Here is a 21,650-nt window from a genome sequence, read left to right as displayed (position 1 = left end):
GATCATGCCCTGAGCCGAAGGCAGACACCCAACTGCTGAGCCACCCAGGAGTCCCTACAGTTGTTTTTTATTGCAGATTACAATGCTCCTAAATAAACTGTCTTCAACTTTGATCTCCATGTAACAATTCTTCCCTGATCTTCTTACTTCTTTAATTTTTGTTTCCATTCTGTCTTTTCTTCTCTCTTTAACCTTTGGAATTCTCAAAATTCTGATTTCCTTCTCTCTGCATTCTACACACTGCTTGGATTAATTTTTTGACTTCTATGTCTTCAATTGTTTATTTGACAATCACTCATTTATTTATATGTATATCTTTATTAAGTGAGACCTCACTTCTGAGTTATAAACACACATATAAAATGGCCAGCTATAAAAAGAAGATAATAATGATTTTAAAGTAGCCAATGATTACCAAATTTTGCCTATATATCCCTGTTGCAAATATAGTGCTATAAACAACTATCAATTTACATCCAGATTTATAGGTCAAGAATTCAGACAGGGTAAAGTGAGGAGAGTCCATCTCTGCTCCCGGATGTCTGGGGTCCCAGCTGGAACACACAAACAGCTGGAAGTGACTCATGGTAAAAGGCTGGAATCATCCAGAGGCTTCTTCATTCAATGTCTCATGGGATGGTTGTGGTTATTCAAAGGCTGTTCTTCACTGAGGCTACTGACTGGAGTGAACACATGACCTCTCCATATGGCTTGGGCTTCTCACTGCATACCAACCGGGCTCAGAAAGAAAATGGCCCAAGATGGAGCATCTGGAGTGTCAATAGACAAAGCAGAACTTTGCATCTGATGTCATCAGCTCTGAAGACTCAAACAGCTGGGATGATGTGAGTAGTTAGGGACTAGAGTGCTTTGGAGGCTTCTTAACTCACATGTCTGGCACCTTGGCAAGAATGATTTGAAAGTTAGGTTCATTTGGGGCTATCAACCAGAATGCTTACATGTATCCTGCTTACATGTATTCTTCACAGTGGGCTGGCTGGTTTCTAAGAAGGAGCATTCCCAGATGGAGGGACTAGTGAGCAAGTATTACAAGAGAACTAAGAGGAATTAGTATGGCCTTTTTCTTTTTTTGAAGATCTTATTTATTTACTTGAGAGAGAAAGTACATGAGCAGGAGCAGAGGCAGAGGGAGAGAAAGAAGCGGACTCCCTGATAAGTGTGGAGCTTGACTTGGGGCGCTATTCCAGAAACCTGAGACTATGACCTGAGCTGAAAGCAAACACTTAATTGACTGAGCCACTCAGGTGCCCAGTGTAGCCTTTTATGACCTAACCTCTGCAGTCATGCAGGATCATTTCCTTTGTATTCTGTTCGTTACAGACATGTCACTAAGGCCAGACAGATTCAAGCTCAGGGAATTTGACTCCACCTCTTAATGAGGGAGCAGTAAAGGCACATTGCAGAAGAATATGTGGAATGTTTCAACCACCCACATATTAGTGAGTGATATTCCCATATGCCAAGCTGCTGAACCTGAAATCCTGGATTCATTCTTCCATTTCTTTCTTCCCCCATCACTATCCAATGCTATCAAATAGCCACATTGTGTCCATCTCCCTCTCCACCTTCACCACTATTACTTTAGTTAAGGCTTTTGTCATCTCGAGTAGAATATTATAATATCTTCAGATTTTCTCACCTTTGGTCTTGATCCCTTCCAATCTATCCTCCACAGAGACACCAAGGTGACCATTCTAAGACTCAAATTAGATTATAATATTCTCCTACTTAAATCGCTCTAGATATACTTGTTGCCTTCACAGTAAATCCCACAGTTCTTTGCATGGTATCCAACGTTGTCACACCTATCATCCTCTCCTGTAGTTGGTGTTGGTATTGACTGAGGCTATCTGGATTATGAGCAATACCATACATACACTATGTTAGAATGATTTTCAGTGTAGAAATCACTGCCATGTTTACAGAAGGTAGCTTTATGTCACTGGCGTTGACTGTGACCTTGTGGATATGAGAACCCAGCTTTGAGACCTTCTATTTTATTAAGAAAAGTTGGATATATTTTATTTTTATTTGCCTTAAAATGTCATCTCAGTTTTAAAAAATACTGTATAGGCAAACAAAACTATCTGTGACCCAGAGTCACCCATCACCTTCCTACCCAGGTCCCCTTGATATTTCCTTTTACCACTTTCTATCATAGCATCTTTAGCTCTATGCCACTCACTTGTTTAGGATTTTGCCTTCTTCACTTAACTGTAAGTTCTTTGATGGTTGGGACATTGTCTTGTTCATGTTTATATCCCAGCAGTTTAGCATAGAATGGGATGCTCAATACATATTTACTGGATGAATGAATGATATTTATGACAGTATTTTACAAACTAATACACTTTTATGTAGACTCAAGAACTACAATTTCTTTAGTTCATATAATAATCATCTCCTTAAAGGCAGGGAAAGAAATTGTTTTAACTGATACATATCTAGACACTATCATATGTTATCTGCTTTTGCTCATTATGGTATTTTTGGCATTTAATGTAATCCTACATATCTATAAATATGTTTAATAAATATTTGCTCTTATTTTTGTGATATTCAATTAGCCAACCAAGCGTTAAACAGAATAATATCTCATGATTCATGAAATCAAACTATTTGAAACACAACCTTGAATAGGAAGTACATTAAACATTTCTTAAAAATATTTTCTGAGCAAACCTTTTCCTCCCTTCTCCACTCCCCCTATTCCCTTTCATCCCTTCCCTATTCTTCCTTTTATTCTCTTCTCTTTTTACAAAATTAAAGCACTTATTATATATCAGTTGGATGCAATGGACCAAATGCATATATTGAAATATATTGAAATCCTAATCACTAGGTAATGATATTAGGAAGTGAGGACTTTGAGAAGGGATTAGGTCATGACGGCAGAGCCCTCATTAAAGGGATTAGTGTCCTTATAGAAGAGGCTCTGGAGAGATCTCTTGCCCTTTAAGCCAGAGGAGGACACAGTGAAAAGATAGCTGTCTAGAATGTGAGTCCTCACCAGTCACCACATCTGCTGACACCATGATCTTGGACTTCTCAGACTCCAGAACTGTGAGAAAGAAGTGTCTGTTGTTTGTGAGGCACTTGGTCTCTAATACCGTGTTATGGCAGCTCGAAGGGACTAACACGAATGACAATTTAAAAATAACTACTGATAGGGATGCCTGTGTGGCTCAATTGGTTGAGCGCATGACTCTTGATTTCAGCTCAGGTCATGAGATCGAGCGCCGCATCAGGCTCTGCCATGGAGCCTGCTCAAGATTCTCTCTCTCCCTCTGTCCACTACCCCACCCCGCTCTTGGGAACACATTCTCTCTCTGAAAAGAAGGAGAAGGAAGAAGAGGAGGAGGAGGAAGGGGAGGTGGAGGTGGTGGCCAAAAAGAAAAATAACTACTGGCAATCATCCGTTAAAGAAGATCTCCAGAACAGTCATAGAACTATAAATCTATGGCATTTGGAGCTAGTTAGGGTAGCAACAAATACCAATAGCTTCAGATGGCAGCTTTGTATATGACAGAGACAACAACTGATGTTTATATGAATGCTATGAAGTAAGGAAAAAGGAGAAATTCTGGTTGATATATACTCTTTTAAAAGACATGAAAATACGGAATATGTTTTAAGTGCCCACTTAAACATGATATCTTAAAATATCACGATAAAAGCCAAGTGTGGTGCTTAAGAGGTTGAGCTGTAGTCTTTAGAAAAATTCAGTATAAATTTTTCTGACAAGGGAAATTTCTTCTTGTGAGGTTGAGATTATTTATTTATAGGGGTGTCAGGAGAACCTTGTTTCCTGACAATATTGGATAGGTGATGCCTAAGTGGAATTATTTGGCAAGACTGGATGGCCAACCTTATGCTTGTTTGTGTATGTGTAGGACAAGATGGAAAAGGACTTCCAAAAAAAAAAAAAAAAAAAAAAAAGGACTTCCAGTCTAGGAAGGGAGGCTGAAGGAACACATAGGACATTGTTATAGATTACATATAACATATAGAATTACATATAACATACAGAACTACACATAGTAAATAGAACTACATATAACAAGTAAATAAGACTACATAGAATTAAAAACCAGGAGAGGAACAAAAGGAACGATGCATTTTATCTGGAGAATCTGAAGGTAACTTCCTAAGAAGTGGGATTAGAGGATAAATCCAATTTGGATAAAAGGAGTGAGGGCAGGAAAACTTCCCAGGAAGGTAGGGGAGGCCACAGAAAAGACTGGCTGCAGAGTAAAGTGTGGGCTAGATGGGATTCTTGAAGAGCTATGGAAAATAAGGTCAGATATTATAAACTAAAATCAGGAAGGCATAATGGACTATTCTCCTAGTGTACTACCTTCTTTATTCACAGTATCATTTACCTTGAAGACAGAATATAGTTATTGCTTGCTCTAGAGGCATTTTTAATCTTTAATGATAGAATTCATTACTTTAAAATAGAGAAAGGGACTATGAAGGAAAGGAGGGAAACGAATTGGGGAAAAATTAGAGAGGGAGACAAACCATGAGAGATTCCTAACTCTGGGAAACAAAGGTTTGCAGAAGGGGAGGTGGGTGGAGAAATGGGGTAACTGGGTAACCGGCACTAAGGAGGGCACTTGATGGGATGAGCACTGGGGATTATACTATATGTTGGCAAATTGAATTTATTTATTCATTTTAAGATTTTTTATTTATTTATTCATGAAAGACACACACAGAGAGAGAGAGAGAGAGCCAGAGACACAGGCAGAGTGTGTCCCCTGCAGGGAGCCCAATGTGAGACTCGATCCCGGGACCCCAGGATCATGCCCTGGGCTGAAGGCAGGTGCTAAACTGCTGAGCCACCCAGGCGTCCCCGCAAATTGAATTTAAATAAAATATTTTTTTAAAAAAGAACCCGTAACTTAAAAAAAAAAAAGAAAGAAAAGTAAAAAGTCAGCATGGTGACTTAACACTCATCTCTAGAGTCTTCATTTTATTCTGATATCTAATTTGAAATGTAAGATCTTCCTGGTTACTAGTATCTTAGAGTCTGCTACTTTCTTTCCTTTTATTCACTCACCACTTCATCTTAAGATCTTTTACCATGGAACTAGAATGGTTAGAACACCTCACCATTTTAGGTTCTGATGCCTTCCACCAACTTCTCTGTAGGCCCTTATGGGGAAGTAACCATCTGAGTAAAGCCCAGGCCTTAGACAAAATCACTAGCATCTGAATCCTGTTTCTGCTACATATTAGCTGTATGACCTTGGGTAAATTACTTAAATTCTTTGGTTCTGTTTCTTCCTTGTAAATTAAAAATGAGGATAGCAATAGTATTTACCTCAAAGAGTTATTATGAGTATTAAATAAAATAATGCTGATAAAGCACTTAAAGTAGCACCAGGCACATGGTAAATGTTATATAAGTGTTAGCTATTAGTATTATCTCTAATGGGGAGAAAAAATGCACACCAATATTTAGTGTAACCATACTGCCCATATAAACAGATATAAATTTTTTTATTATTTCAAATTTAAGTTGCATTTTAAGTGATTCTTGGAATAACAACTCAGCTTGAAAATGACCTCAAACATCGTCTAACATAATTTCTCTTCTAGTGCCATAGCACAAAGCCTGGCATAAAGCAGATGTACTATGTATTTGATAAATATGTACTATGTAAATGAGTGACTCTGTGAAATGCTAAACAGAAAAGACAAATGGGTATTTATTATACTAAGTAGACATATTCTGGGTGCTTTGGGAACACAGAAAAGGTAAGCCTAAACCTACTGTGGATAGAAGTAAATGTACAAAATCTACCTAGAGGCCACAAAACTCAGCTGAGTCTGAACGATGCACAAGAGTTGAGCTGGTGGAGGAGAAACTTAAAGGGTCCAGATAGTTCTTTTATGATACTATTTCTGGTCAAAGTATTCAAAATAGAGCAGTTAGTAAATGAGAATGATTTTATTGCTATTTATACTATAATGTGCACTGGAATTTCACTTGATCACCTAGTGTTCTAACAGGTACGAAATCATTCCAAACAGGTAGAGATTCCTACTAATTCAGGCTGAAAATGTCTATCTTCAAGCCTATTGAAGAGTCTAGTTGAAAGAAAAATAATAGTTATCTTTTACCGAGTAGTTATCATGTACTGGCCTCAAAACACACTCCTATAAAGAAATAATTCATCTAAACCTCACAAGAAGAAATTTCCTTTACTGCCAAGTTGATAAACTAAGTAGCAGAGCCAGGGTTTGAACTCGAGGCTGCCAAGTGCATGCTCTAAACCTCTAAGTGAAGTTCTGGATTGATCACTCACTAGAAATACTGTCTTGTTTTTCTTTTGTATAATTTGAGGAAATACTCAAAAAAATTACTTCATTAATGATATTGATTCAGGCTTCAGGCTGGGATCTTTGTAAACTGTTACACAAAATGTAATTTATAAGTTTGCCTTTGACACGACAAGGATGAGTGCATCACAAAATGTCTTGCCGGTCAGCACTGTTCTCCAGCTGAAAGTGCTTTCACATCCACATCTTCATTTGCTTTTTCCCCTAATGGGTATAGAAAACCACTTGAATAATGCATGTTACTTTCCATATTCTTTCAACAGAACATTGCATACTTAAATCATTAAGATGGATTCCTGGTATGGACTCAGAATTTAAACAAAAGAGAAAAAAACCTCATTTGTAAATACCTGGAATAATATTTCAGTACCTAAATGTATTCTATAAATCCAAAAACACATTAAAAATCTAGTATTCTTCAAACCAAATCTTTCAAATAAGAGACTAGAGCACTCAAGTTCGTTCTCCCATTAGACAGCTTCATTTTCAGGCTTCCCTTTGCAAAAGGAGCTGGATGCAGGAAGGCCATCTAGCCATGCTGTTGCCTCCCCTTGGATACTAACTGACGTGAGGTCAGGCTACTGTCTCCCTCTACCTTCCCCACAGCCAGTATGACCATCTTCCTCTATCATTCTGGAGAAAACCCCTTCTATGCTTTTTTTTTTTTTCAAGTCCTTTTCTGTACACATATACCCACTATTGACAATAAAGCACAATGTGAGGTTTCACTAATGTTTTCTAGTCACTTCTGTTTTCTTCCAAATCAGAGAATATAGCTGGCTCCACCAGGAAATGAAACAGAGGTCATTATTGCAGCAGTGACTTTCAAGCTGTTTGCTAAATTTAGCTGTCCAATACTTTCCACTCTAATGATAACTGTGAACTACAATTATAGAATGCTGGAACAGAACAGGAGCTTAAAGGTCACCGAGTCCAATCCCATCGTTTTTCTAATGGAGGTACGGGGGCCTAGACGTAGGCTGTGATTTGCTTGTGAATGGTAGAAGTGGAACTTGAATTAAAATCTGCTCAGTCTAGGGCAGTGGTATCCTTACTATGCCACAGATACTCTGCTTCCCATGGTCAGTCTTACCTAACCAGATCTCATAGCATAAATATAGCTGATATTATTGGTTGTGGCTTACCTTCTGTGGCCATTCATCAATTTGGTGGCTGAATGCAAAATGGCACAGGTGTCTGACTTACAAGTTACTACAAGAGAAATGAAATGATTTCATACCCAAACCCTGCCCCCAGTTCTAAAAACTTCCTGCTTTATGTTCATCAATAATGAATGGCCCATCCCTGCAATACTCAGAGGGAGCTTACATTGCACTTTTGAGCAGCCGGTTAGTAATGTACAGTGGATAGAGCCTTTCTTTCAAATCCCAGGGCAGCGGGTCCTTCAAGGCTAGCATTGCATTTTCAATTAGCTGCTGAGTGAATGCTTGGCATGTGTATTAGTGAAGAAGCACACAATTAGCTTATTGTTCCTTTCTGTATTGTGCTGAGAGGTTCTAAGAGATTGGTGGGGGAACAGGCAAGCCAGGCATCACTGTGGAGTTGAAGAAGGGATTTACCCAGACCTCGGCATCTTCACTTGCTCGCTCTGGAATTACAGCTATTTATTACGAAGTGCCCTGTGTGGCTGGGTGGAGTGTGCCTGAGGATACACATCCCAGACACCACCTGGGGTTAGTCTTTCTGAGCGCTTCCCGTCTCTAATTCTCGTCATTATCATGGAGCCCAACAGTCCTAAAAAGATACAATTTGCTGTGCCTTTATTCCAGAGTCAGATTGCACCTGAAGCAGCAGAGCAGGTAAGTGGACTTGGGTGGGGACCAGGTCCTGTATATAAGGTAACATATAAGGTCCTGTATATAAGCTTTCATTGAAAGCTTCTCTACCTCTTGAATTTGTTAAACTTTGTGACTTTCCAGGATATGTGAATGAGAAATAAGCTGGTTTCCATATGGCACTTGTATTTGAGTTGCACTGGGGGACCTATTGGCTAAAATGCAGCCCTTCATGTGATAAAATATTAGCACTCATTAGGGAAAAAAATGGTTATATTAGTGATTCAGATTTGGATCTGGAAATCTTTTGCTTTTGCTTACTAAATTAACAAGTTCAACATTTAGAGAAAAAAAACAATTATCAGCATTAGCAACCTTTTATTTCATTATTTATAAAATAGATTCATTTAACAATGAAAGCATTAAACCTTTGAATAATTTCAGACTATCGGGTTAATATTTTTAATGTTTTTCATCATATATTCAAAGCAGTAATTATAAGTGTAGCTAATATATGAGATAGGATTTGTAGATGGTATGTATAATTTTAAAGATATTTTTTCAGATATTAAAATAGTATTAAATACTTCTTGGATTCCTTTTCTATGTCTAATATATCTATATAAATATATTTCTATACTTTTGTCTCTGTCTCTTTTTCATCTAAGATTGGTTTACATCTGTATCACCTTTCATATTCAGATTTACTTAGAGTCTTGATGCAATAGAACCACTTAAAGACCATTTGTGGTAAAATACAACAGTTGGGAGGCAAAAGCAGAAAAAAATTTATGGGATCTTCAATCTAACTCATTAATTTTTACAACCTAAATTATCCTTGAACACTTTTCCAAATATTTTATACAACATCTTAAGAATAATTACTGAAACTAAGACTCATACCTTTCTAGGATGTTTTGATAATCTGAAACAGATCCTCCCAGACTCAGGCCAGATAAACATAACCTTGAACATGTATCTGTATTGAATGGGACATTGGTTCTGTCCTAGACAAAATGTCATTGGCAAATTTTATCCTCTATCCTACTGACTTATATTTTAAGAACTTACCTATATGTTTAGGAAATAAAGAACACTTTAGAAAGTCTAATCATAATATGCTCCTGTAACTCTTAAAATAAGGAAAGAATCCACATCAAACCTATTAGTTTTAAATGAATTACTCTCATAAAATCCATACTCATTCCTTCTTTGTCCTAAATATCTTATTAGAAAATAAGAAAACCTTATAATATTAATAAAAATGAAGAACTCTTGTTATTAAATTTAACCTGCTAGAAATTTAAGTTTTCTAAGCTTCTCTTAACCTATTTAGCAAAAGGATAATGGATCTTGAAAGCATCATTATGGGACTCCAAGAGGGCCATTAAATTAGCAAGTCATCCTTGTACCTACACTGCATATTATTTCAGTGGCATCATTTGATTATATACAACTATTTATTTTCTGTGGAATGGTAGCTTTTTTGGTCCTAGAAGGCGATACTAATATCTGAAAGTTCTACTCCCTGGCTTTCTGTAATTCAAAATAGTAAACACCTACTGTGCGCTCTCCAGAAATTTGCCTGTTTTTTTTTTTTTTGTTTTTTTTTTGTTTTGTTTTGTTTTTTTTATGTTGGGAAAAGATGAGGATGGAACAGCTTTGCAAGCTGTAGAGTAACCGGGGGGAATGTCTGACTCTCACTGACCTTAGCTGGGGCTTTGTTGTTCACAGATAAGAAAAAGAAGACCTACACCAGCATCGCTTGTGATTCTGAATGAACATAATCCCCCAGGTAAAGAAGCATGATGTCTTTGCACTGATGGAACAAAATAGAATTGTTTGAAGAGCATCAAAGAGTATGTCATTGCCAAAAGATTTAAATTTAGGATTTCAGTCAGTCATAATTTAACATGCTAGTCTATAAAAATGCATCATAAACAAAATCAGAAGTAAATATAGAAACTGTCTCAGTCAACAGCCTGCTTTCCTCTAGAATGGAATGACACACTGGTGATGATATAATAAAATGGTTTGTTGTTTGTATAGAGTCTGGTTCAGTGCTTATTAATGAGGCTAGTGGAAAGTTGTTTAATTAGGTTCTGAAGCTCAAATTACAGTCTAAGAGATGCTTGTATCTTTAGAGAGTATGTTTTTTATTTATGAAAGCTTGTCATGGGGCAATGAGCTAGCACTGGCTACAGCTCTGTTGCTGATGTCATGTCTGAATAATGCAATTGACAAGTAACCAGATCAATTTTCAGCAGTGCCCATTTGAGAGTCCATTCTGAAGGGTTGCATCCATTTGTTGAGGTTTTACTTTCCATTTCCTGTAAAAAGTAAAGCTGCCTTATTCCTGATAAATGACTGTGATCTGCAATACACAAACGTTATTTACTTATTGAATGGAGGTGATTTTAATCTCACATTTAAGTGCTGTTTCTAGAAATACAAGTAAGACAGCAAAGGTCATGGCATTAATTTGGGCACAGGCAGGACTTGGTGTTGGGTTTCTTTATAGGTCTAAACAATATGGGTGGACAAAAGGAGTTTGAATAATAGAAACATAGTCTAAATACAAGCTGTAGTGAATGATTTGTTTAAGAATTTCAAGGCAAAGTAGTCTGATTTTTTTTTCAGGTTCCTGCAGCAAAAAAATCAAACACTTACATAGCTTCCCTAGTAAAAATTATCTAGAACCATGATGACTGGAGAAATAAACCTAAGGACCAAACAAAAAAAACAGTAACAAAAAGAATACCACCACACTGAACCAAACCAAACCTAGATACTAATCTTCCCTATCCATGTGGTTTGGGTTGGGTAAGGGACAACATCTCCAAGTTTTATTTTATCTACAATATAGAGAAAATGTCCATCCTTTCTACTTTACAGAGTTCTTGCAATGATTGAAAGAATTAATGTGAATACTCCTTAAAAACTGTAAAGTGCAACAAATCTTAGGTGTCATTAGCTGATGTATTCTGGAATACAATCTTTGCATGGTATTTAGCAGATAACAGGATTGTCATAATCTCACCTGTACTAAATATTTCTGCCAGACCCCAAAATTCTTCATGTTCCAACTATTCTCTAACATTTGTACTAAACAAAACAAAATAACAGCAATAACAAAAACCTCAAGTGTTAAATTGCTTTTTTAAGCAATTGTTTCTTCTAGCCACAAAAAGCTGCATCTTCTTTAACAAAAATTGCATTCAGCTCTAAACCCTGATAAACTAAATAAAACTCTTTAATTTTACTGAATCTCCCCAGGAAGTAACTGCCTGTTCTTGGAATCACCCGTCATTAATGCTGTTTAAAATTCAAATCTCAGAAAAAAACTTTACTTTGAATTAATGTAGCAAAGATTATTAAATTTCCCGTTATACAGACACAATTAATAAACCCTCCCAATTCATATAATGAGACAGATATCTTATAATCACTGTTAAATGAATTAAACATAGCTTCTTTTTTTTTAACCTTTCCTGGAGTTTTCAAGAATAGTCAGTTATAAAGTATCTGAAAGAAAAATTTGCTTTTAGATTCAGAAAAACATATGCATTGTTTATATCTGATAGAGAGGAAGCAGAATAGAAAGATATTTTAACATGTACATCCAGATTGTTTGCTAGTTTGTCTGTGCTGGTCTAAACACATAGATGAGGCAGGCATTTGATTGGTAGGACTTCAGGGACAGCAAAATGTGCCCTCAGTCCTTTTCTATCCAATGGCCCAGAATTCTCAGCAGTAGAAACACTATGGAAACAGACACATAACCTGGATACCTCACCCTTGGGCATAGGGCAACAAACACAATTTAACTCAAAACAATGGGAAGCAGAACTAAAAATTTTGAATCGAAGTCCTCATGCCTTAAAAAATTTGATAGCAAAGAGCGTGTCTTTATGGTGGAGAGGGCAGAAACTAGGTTTGCTTCTAGGAATGACTCTAAAGTGCCAGAAGGCAGTAAAAAGATACGTGAAACCTGACCATGTAAAGGTAGAAAAGCACAAAAGACAAATTTCAACTTTTTCAAATATTTTCTGGGGCTAGCGGTGTGAGTGACCTTGTAGCAAACTGCTTATTTTTCTGTATTTTCAGTTCATCTTCTGACTAAGGGCCTATTTATAATGAGCTCTCTGAGGCTATACAGTAGAGCTTCACTGTCTATTCTTACATTGTGTGCTGTTCGCTTTTACTCTTATATAGTCTATAGTTAACCGGCTTGGTTTGTCTATTTTTATTTAGTGTAATACATACAAATCCTATTGAGAAATAAATGGCAATGCCAATTTCTTCAATTTACTTCAAATTTCTAGATTTACTTAAACATTATTTGTCTGTAAGTAAACTTAGGAGAAGACTTTATATTTGGCTACCAGTATTAGAAATCTAGAATTGAAAAGAACTTCAGAAAATACCTAATCTAACCACACATCTTTGTAAAAGATACAAAAATCAACCCAAGTCCCTGAGACTTGCTCCATTTTGTATACCTCAAAGAAGATTCCATAATTACCCCTACTTTTCAATTCTTGATCCAATAATTTTAGATGTTAGAAAATAGTTTTATCGAACTTGAGTAATACTCCCACTTTATCATAAAATAACTGCTTGTTTACTCTCTCCGATAAAAGTTTATTTACTCACCTCTCCAAATACAAAAAAGAATTCTTTTTTTTTTTTTTTTTTTTTTTCAAAAAAGAATTCTTTATTATTTTCTTTCTAAACTGATTACTCCTAGTCCCTATGAGAACCTTCATGAACTCTATGCAAATTTTCCTTGTCTCTTGGCCTCTAGAACCCAGAGCTGGACATGGTATTTTCAAAAGAAGCCATCCTACACCTTCTGAATATTACAGTTTGTGGCATTCATTCTCTTCCACGTACTTTAAGCAGAAACAATATGGTTACGATTAAATTTAGTGAACCTGACTGATGCCTATTATGCATGAGTGAACTCTAAGAGGCCTGGAGCTTAGTAAAGGTTTGGGTAGGTACTCAGAAGAGTTTTGGCATCATTTAAAAGTTTATTGTACATCTAAAAAGTGGGACCAGAAATACAAAGTAAAATAGTTTTCTGGGGCTGTTTCTTGAACTTCCTATCACAGCTGAATTTTGGGGAGAATGACTTTCTCTTCGACACTTTTGGCTTTAAACATTCTTAGAAATGAGGAATAAAAACAAAGGGATTTTCTCACATAAGTGAGGATCCTAAAAAATTAGTTAATATGAGACATACGAACTAAAATACCACATTGCCTCTGTTCAACCTTGAGACAGTAAGTCTAGTCAGTAAAGAGAACTGGGTTTCCAAATTGATTGGGCTGTTTGACTCCATAGATGGAAAAAGAAGCCACAGTCAATTCTGAATGTTCCATATAAGGTTCTTTTTATTTTTAATATTTTATTTATTTATTCATGACAGGCAGAGAGAGAGGCAAAGACACAGGCAGAGGGAGAAGTAGGCTCCCTGCGGGGAGCCCGATGTGGGACTCGATCCCAGGACCCCGGGGTCATGCCCTGAGCCGAAGGCAGACGCTCAATCACTAAGCCACCCAGGCGTCCCATTGCATATGACTTTCTAAATGAGGCTTGCATTTTCGGACCCTGATACTAAGTTAGCTAATGAGGTTTTGGCAGCTCTGGATTGATAACTCTGAGACATTGAATGATAGCTGGAGAACATTGCTGGACTGAGATTGAGTGGTTCAAAACAGAGGGGCTCCAGGAATTTCCCATGATGGGAGGCTCTGCAGGGTCAACAAAGTTAAAGTGGAGATTTGTTTCCAGTGGTAGGACAGTCATCTGTACACAATCTCTTATCATGGGACCCTCTATTTTACCAAATGAATGATCTGTAGTCAAAAGGCAACAGGCATCTTGAGTGCAAGCTCCAAGAATCACATTTGGAGGATTTTCCTGGAACCTCAGGACAGGGAAGACATCATGAACTCCATACCTAGAGGTGCCTGTCACCTCCAAGGACCTCCAATCAAATGCACTCAAAATGCACAAAGGACTCACAGTCCATACAGTTTTGTTTCTTTCTCAGTTTTCTTATCTTCTTTGGGAATGTGGCTGTAATTCATTCTGATCCACAGTCCTTGTTGATTATTCAGCATTTGTTTTGCCTTCTCACTATTAATGGCAATATAAAACAAAGACAAATTCAATGTTTGAAAATACTTAGGAAATAACTGGTATTATTTCTAAGGAATTTTCAGAAAATCCTTTTTTGGGGGATAGCCTGGATGGCTCAGCAGTTGAGCATCTACCTACAGCTCAGTTGTGACCCCGAGTCCCGGGATCGATTATCACCTCGGGCTCCCTGCATGGAGCCTGCTTCTCACTCTGCCTATGTCTCTGCCTCTCTCTCTCTCTCTCTCTCTGTCTGTCATGAATAAATATATAAAATCTTTTTAAAAAGCCATTTTTTCCTCTTCCGATTTATTTCTATGAGTTATTAAATACCAAACCATGCTGAATGATTTAAAGACAAGTGACACATGTGGCTTTCAGAGATTCCATGTACTGCACAACTGATTGAATTATTTTTCCATAAATACTCAATCTGTGCAGCCAAGTAGTCCATTCAGTCAGAATAACCATGAGCCAAAGATGAGATTCTAATTCTCAGTAATGTCAAGGTTTGCTATACTGTAAGTATTGAGAGGGACTAGCATAATCTTCAAATTAAATGAAAGAAAAACATGAAAGGGCAAATCATAAAACTATAAAACAGTTCTTGAGTTCAGCAAAATTACTACTTTTGCTCATTTTGAATAATAATAGATAACTGCTTACTTTTTATGTTGATTTTAATTAGAAATAACTTAGTGAAATATGACAAAATGATGGTAGGAGTCAATTTACTTCATTTTTCTTGTCCTCTGCCTACTATTTTCATCAGCAGATGAAAATAACTCTAAGGTACTTTTGCATGATGTGGAGCGGCAGTGCTGGTAGCACGTAAAGCACTGGCTTTGGAGGAAGAGGTGGGTTTGAATCTCAGCTTTGCCAGTTACGGGTGGTGAGCCACTGTGTGTGTAGTTCACCTCTATCATACGGGGGATACTGAGGTGTGAGAAAATGCATAGCACAGTGCCTGCAACCAGATAGGTTCTGAAGACATGAGACCTCCTGCATGATTATACCCAAGCCGAGAAATGCTGTGTTCTTCTAAAACCTATATTTCTTATCAGAAGATGGCCCAGCTCCTTTGCTATTCTGACTGCGGTGCCAGACCTGTCAGTGTCCTCAAGAGATAGAGGTTCTTGATAAGAGAGAAGATGTATCATATCTCCTAATTCATCAGGATAAGAATACACAATCATGGAATTGTTATGTATCTTATACTGTGATACTTGTCCAACTGAGTGTGTCTTGCTTATCAATAAAATTTCCATAAAATAAAGTCCCTTAGAATTTTCTTTAAAAAAAAAAAAAGCAAGCTACTGGGACACCTGGGTGGCTCAGTCGGTGAAACATTCGAAACATTCGGCTCTTCATTTCGGCTCAGGTCATGATCTCAGGGTCACTGCGATGGGCTTAGTGAAAAGTCTGCTTGTCCCTCTCCCTCTGCTCCTCCCCAGCTTGCTTGCTCTCTCTCTCTCTCTCTCTCTCAAATAAATAAATAATTAAAAAAAAAACAAGCTACCGATGTCTATAAAATTACAAAAAGCAATAGAGATCTTTGTAGCAGATCTGTATTTGAACAAAAAATGAAATCCATATTCGAATAGTTTGTGCACAGAAAGAAGGTTGATTATTGACTATAAAAATCTTGTAGAGTAGGTGCCTGGGTGGCTCAGTCGGTTAAGCATCTGCCTTCAGCTCAGGTCATGATCTCAGGGTCCTGGGATTGAACCCCCACATCAGGCTTCATCTCAGTGGGGAGCCTGCTTCTCCCTCTCCTCCCTGCTTGTGTTCTCTCGCTATCTCTGTCTCTGTCTCTCTCTCTCAAATAAAGAAATAAAATCTTTAAAACAATCTTTTAGGGATATCTATCAAACACTCATTTAATTTCACACTTTTATCTCCACTCCATCTGTTCTCACTTCCTTCCATACACCATCCCTGCACCATATTTTGGCTAAGCTTTCTTTTCTGGTTCCTTCTTTTAGTTCTTCTGCCAGATCTTAAGGCTTAGTTTAGACAGGGTCATTTGTGTAAATCAGTCTCCATTTTTCCCACCAATTTAAATTGCAGCCCAAAACTCACTTAAATCTCAAAAATTTTCCCTGACTAGTTTCATCCATTGTCTGGCTTCTTTATTCCAATAGTCATCCCACTTCCAACTCTTAAAGCTATTTATCAGTTTATATATCCAATACAATTCAATAAGTATTTATTTAGTCCTTGTTCTAAATCCTCCAGGAATGTGTGATTTAAATAGTAGGGGATAATACGTGTACGTGAACCAGGATACAAATGTAAATGACAGAAATCCCAACTGCTCAGACCATGGTAAGATTAATTCTGGCCAAGACATAGAAGAACTTATTTCACATGTTCCCTAATCTATAAAACATTTGAGTGACTTATCTTGATCTTAAGGCTTTAAGTTTTTAAGGATTAGGGCTAGAGCTAAAATTTTACTATTTATTCCAAACTAGTACAGTGAATATCTACTTGAGTAGATGTTAGATGCCCATAAGCTATTAAATTGAAATGGATAGGGACGCCTGGGTGGTTCAGTGTTTGAGCATCTGCCTTCAGCTCAGGGTATGATCCCAGATCCTGGGATCAAGTCCCACATCAGGCTCCTTGTGAGGACCTAACTTCTCCTTCTGCCTATGTCTCTGCCTCTGTCTCTGTGTCTCTCATCAATAAATAAATAAAATCTTTTAAAAATAAATAAATAAATAAATGGATAAAAAAAAAGATCCTCAAATCCAATGGCAATTCATCAAACTTTTTGAGTATTTACTCTGATTAGGAAACAGTGTTAGCTGCTCTAAGAGATAAAATAGATAAGTCACTATCTCTGCCCTCATGGAGAAACCTACCTGAGATATTTATCATTTAATACGTTTATTGAGAATTTGTCACAACAGAATGTGACAGATATATAAAATATATTTATATTCAGTATAGAAATATCAGTACAGAAATGTCTATTGCTGGACATTTTGGGAAATCTGATTATATTATAGAGTACAGTACAAAGACTAGGTGATTGACAAATGGCAACTATTATTTTGGGGAGGCAGGCACATAGCACTTAGGAGTAGAGACGTTGGAATCATTCAGGTCTAGATATAGGTCTCGGATGGTTGCTTACTGCCTATAAAGTTTACCCAAGGAAAGTGGCTTATCCTCCCAAGGCCTATTAAATGAGGAAGCCGGGTTCAAGTGGCTCTGAAATGCATGTTTCTTTTTTTACATACTATCAATTTTCAGTAAATGCAAAATATATTCATTAAAGAAGGCTATTCTGAGACCATTGAATAAGTAGACGCGCATTTTTTGTCTGCAGAATAATACACATGTACCATATCATCGTCAGTTGTCATGGAGAGTTTAAGGGCACATTCTGTCTCAAATTTAAGACTGAAAAAGTTCCTAATGGCTCTAATTGTTTCTAGTTCATAGCCGTATTTAAGACAGACATTAAATTAGTGGTACTTGGCAACCTCTAATAAAAACTCTAGCTAAGCTGTATAATGAATGGAGAGGAGTTATTTCCATGTTTCTTTATCTTAGAGTTGCTCAAGAACAAGTTTCAAGCTTTGGGATTTTTTTTCTCCCTTTCTCCCACCATTTTCTATCTTGAATTTGACCAAGCCGTGACCTGACACTGTTCCAGCAATTCCAGACACAATTTGGTAGCAGGGTTTACCAGGGAATTAAACCGAAATGCCCCAGGGGCTCAGGCAGGTGACACAGAGAAGTACCGGGCTCCGTGTGGGACATTGTGATGGAGGATGCAAGCTCCATTCAAGTCTTTCAAATGAAACAAACATACAAAACTATGAAGAAAGAAAGAAAGAAAGAAAGAAAGAAAGAAAGAAAGAAAGACCGACCACTGTTAGGGATGGAGGTGCCCAAGTGGTCAGCTTCCCTACTACCTGAAGTTGTACCTTCCAAAGTTATTGTTACTATACTCTACCTTCTAAACTGCAAGTACTTGACTAGACATAGCACGTTCTTCCCAACACTAGAGAAGCAGTCTACCTGGAGCTCAGAAGGGACCTGTGAAAACCTGAGGGAGAGGGATGTCCTGAGGCCAATGTCCCAGCTGCAGAGCAGACTCCTGAGAATTCATCTCCACTCCCAGTCCGAGTGCTGCCACTGTCTCCTCCACACCCTGTCCCCTTCCGGTTTGGTCTTCCCCAGTATTTCAGGGGCCCCTGGCACATGCTGAAAAATGGGACATCCATATCTGTGAGCCTTCCTTAGGCTGTGAATAAAAGATTATCTTTGATTTTAACTCAATGGCTTTGTATCACTCAGAGTAATTTGATATAGTGACAATTACAGCGCTTAATAAAGCTAATTGGTGAAATAAATTGCCAAAATCTGCATCATCAAAGGGAGATATATTGACAGTCTGGTTAGAATACAATTACAGTTTGACCTTGGCAATAATGCTGGGGAAAAAGTACTGTGTAAAATGAGAAAAGCTAGGAAATCTGTTCCCTTCCTTCCTCCCCCCTCCTTTCCTTCCTCCCTCCTTCGCTCCCTCTTTCTTTCTTTCCATTCTCTGGGAGCAATTTTCTACCATTATAGGAAACAATTTTCAAAATCATACTCTTTACAAATAAATACATACTGACACAAAGTGCACAAATGAAGATTGAGAACAATAGTTATTTTGGAATTCAATTTTTAGAATAATTTGACTCAAATAATTTGCTTCAATGCAACATCATTTTATGCTTTTTTTCCTACCTGACAGAACTGAAATATTAGAAAACATACACAGATCTACATGTTCACATGTATACTCATATATAAGTCAAGTACCCAGCTTTGTGTACAAATATCACAGGCAATTTATCCATGTAATGAAATCAACCTCCACTAAATGACCTGACTTACAAAAAGGCTAGAACATACCAAAGTATCTAGAAAAGCTTTATGAACTCAGGTTATAAATGGAATAAAAATAATAATTATTATTTGAACTTCTAACCCTTTAAACTTAAAATCAACAGATCAAAAACTAATCACAAAGTTTGAAAAACTATGAATAAAAAACATTAAGAGACACCTGGGTGGCTCAGTGGTTGAGCATCTGCCTTAGGCCCAGGGCATGATCCTAGAGTCCAGGGATCGAGTCCCACATTGGGCTCCCTCCATGGAGCCTGCTTCTCCCTCTGCCTGTGTCTCTGCCCCTCTCTGTGTCTTTCATGAATAAATAAAATGTTTAAAAAAATAAAAAAATAAAAAGCATTGAAATTATTGACTTTAAGTGATGAGATTTACTATTTTTAAATCAAAAGAGCATTTAAAATATATTTACTATATATTAATTGGTTTAAGACTATCTTTCTCACTTGAGTAGATTTTGTATTTCCATTTTCATAATTCATGAATACAAATAATATAACTAGATATAAAAAGTGAGCTCCTCCTGAGACCACCTGATAGTTAATGTCTAACCAAAATGTGTCATCCACATTATTTAAAATCAACATTTAAACTCTTAACCTCTGATTATATTAATTACATTAACAGTATCCTCATTCTTCTACTCGCTGAACCACACAAACTTGGAATCACCTTTGACACCTCTCTCTCCCCCTTAGCTCCCTAAATCTATCAACGGTTTTTCTGCTGATTCTATTGAATAGGTTGACTCTATCTCTCTCTGTTTTCATTGCTTTTGTCTAGGACATTTATTGCTTTATTCCAAAATCATATAGTAACTTCCAAACTGCTTTTCCATGACGTTAACACTGGGAGGGAGTTTGTGTACAGTTGAGCCCTAATGTTAAAATTAGTGAACATGGCGTGACTTAGAATCAAAACGTGGCATGAGTGGGAACTGCTGTCTTGGTTTCCAATTCCATGAAGCCCGGAGCACAGTAACTGCAACACTGGTTGTACTGCTGGAATCAAGTGAGATGATGTATGCTAGCAACACTATTGATGGTAGATTTGTTTTTTTCTCCACTCTGGTTAGTGTGAGAGACTTTGGCAGACCTAATTATATAATGCGTGATTGACTAAGACGGCTTTACTTTTCCATAATTGATTTGTTATAAGCTGTAATTTGTATCCTATACTTTACCTGTTCAAGCTCTTAATTAGCTATGAGACATATGAGGTCTTCTCATGAGGAGCTCATAAATTTAATCATAATCTGCACATCATTCCTGTTTCTTGATTTAAGTAGGAATCTTTATTACCTAAATCGTTGATAACTGTACTAAAGCTGAGATTTAGTTAAAAGGAAAGAAATACACAGAGAAAATGACAATAATTGTATTAGATTATGGTTAAAATTATTGCTTTATACTTTCTTTTCTATTGCCTCATTTATTTTTAGCTGAGGGCTCTAAAACTGAATACAGGAAACTTGTTCCTTTGCCATAGGTACCTTCCTACTGAAAATAACTTTTCCATATGTGCAGGAATTTCAGATTAAGCAGGACAGACTCAGGCTGGATTTACTGTCCAAACTACTCTAAGGATTATCCACTTTCCCTTCATCCTAAGGATCCTAAGCATGCCCACCTGCCCCCCATGATTAAAAGGTTTTCAAGAAATGAGGCCAGAGACCCACTCACCATCACATTTTAGTGAAGTAAAATGTCATGAATGATTGAGCTAAAATGGCTCATCTCAAATTCTGCTACAGGTCATTTAACTTGGTGAATAGCCCAGATTTCCTTCTTTAGTCATCCAATGAAGGGCATCTTTTTTGCTTAAGTTCTTGGAGATGACCAAAGACATTTTCATACACTAGTGCTGTGGTTCATAGCCACCACTAGAAACAAGGCAAAAATTAGCTGTACTGTTTATATGGACACTTACAGTATAAGAAACATATTCAAGTATATTTTGATGTATATTTAGGACATAAAAGACCAAAAAAACCCCTTCAAAGCTACAAAAAAATTAAAAACCATATAAACTCAAAGGCAGGGGCACCTGAGTGGCACAATCAATTGGGTAGCCAACTCTTTGTTTGGCTTGTGTTATGGTCTAGGGGTGGTGGGATCACCTAGCTCAGGCTCTGCGCTCATGGAGGAGTCTACTTAGGATTCTCTTCCTCTGCCCCTCCTCTTGCTCATGCTGTCTCTCTCTCTCTCTAATAAATAAATAAAATAAACCAACCAACCAACCAATCAATCTAATCAATCAATCTCAAAGGCAAATTTAAAGAGGTTTATAATAGTAATGTATCTTCCTTTTGGTAGTTTTGTAGTTTGAAAATATAATTTTCACCTGTAATATTTCTGCTCAACAACTCTGTGAGATAAATATTACAACCTTCATTTTACAGAAGGAAGGTGATAGGGC

At 37.1% G+C, this 21,650-nt stretch overlaps 1 protein-coding gene and 2 long non-coding RNA genes across 10 annotated transcripts in view; 1 reads left to right on the top strand and 2 right to left on the bottom strand.

Moving 5' to 3' along the window:
• The window catches only part of LOC140624297 (uncharacterized), a 130,673-nt gene that overhangs the window by 72,444 nt on the left and 36,579 nt on the right, over window positions 1-21,650 (bottom strand). The gene's annotated exons all lie outside the window — the stretch shown is intronic.
• LOC140624300 (uncharacterized) lies at window positions 156-3,153 on the bottom strand. Its single transcript, XR_012023791.1, has 2 exons — window positions 3,032-3,153; window positions 156-901 (listed from the first exon to the last, which is right to left on the bottom strand). It is a non-coding gene; the product is annotated as an uncharacterized lncRNA (long non-coding RNA).
• Window positions 7,285-21,650, top strand: part of PPP1R1C (protein phosphatase 1 regulatory inhibitor subunit 1C) — a 115,013-nt gene continuing 100,647 nt past the window's right edge. For 2 of the 4 annotated variants that reach the window (XM_072811051.1, XM_072811052.1), the window contains exons 1-2: window positions 7,738-8,192; window positions 9,903-9,963. In XM_072811051.1, the coding sequence (XP_072667152.1) occupies window positions 8,112-8,192; window positions 9,903-9,963 (142 nt within the window). In that variant the 5' untranslated portion in view covers window positions 7,738-8,111. Of the gene's footprint in view, window positions 8,193-9,902; window positions 9,964-21,650 lie in introns of all 4 variants that reach the window. The other 2 variants (XM_072811050.1, XM_072811053.1) reach the window with 2 other exon arrangements.

Source organism: Canis lupus, chromosome 34 (genome assembly GCF_048164855.1).
Source record: "Canis lupus baileyi chromosome 34, mCanLup2.hap1, whole genome shotgun sequence".
NCBI lineage: Eukaryota > Metazoa > Chordata > Mammalia > Carnivora > Canidae > Canis > Canis lupus.
Note: the sequence above shows the minus strand (reverse complement) of the source record. Positions and strands in the feature narration are given on the sequence as shown.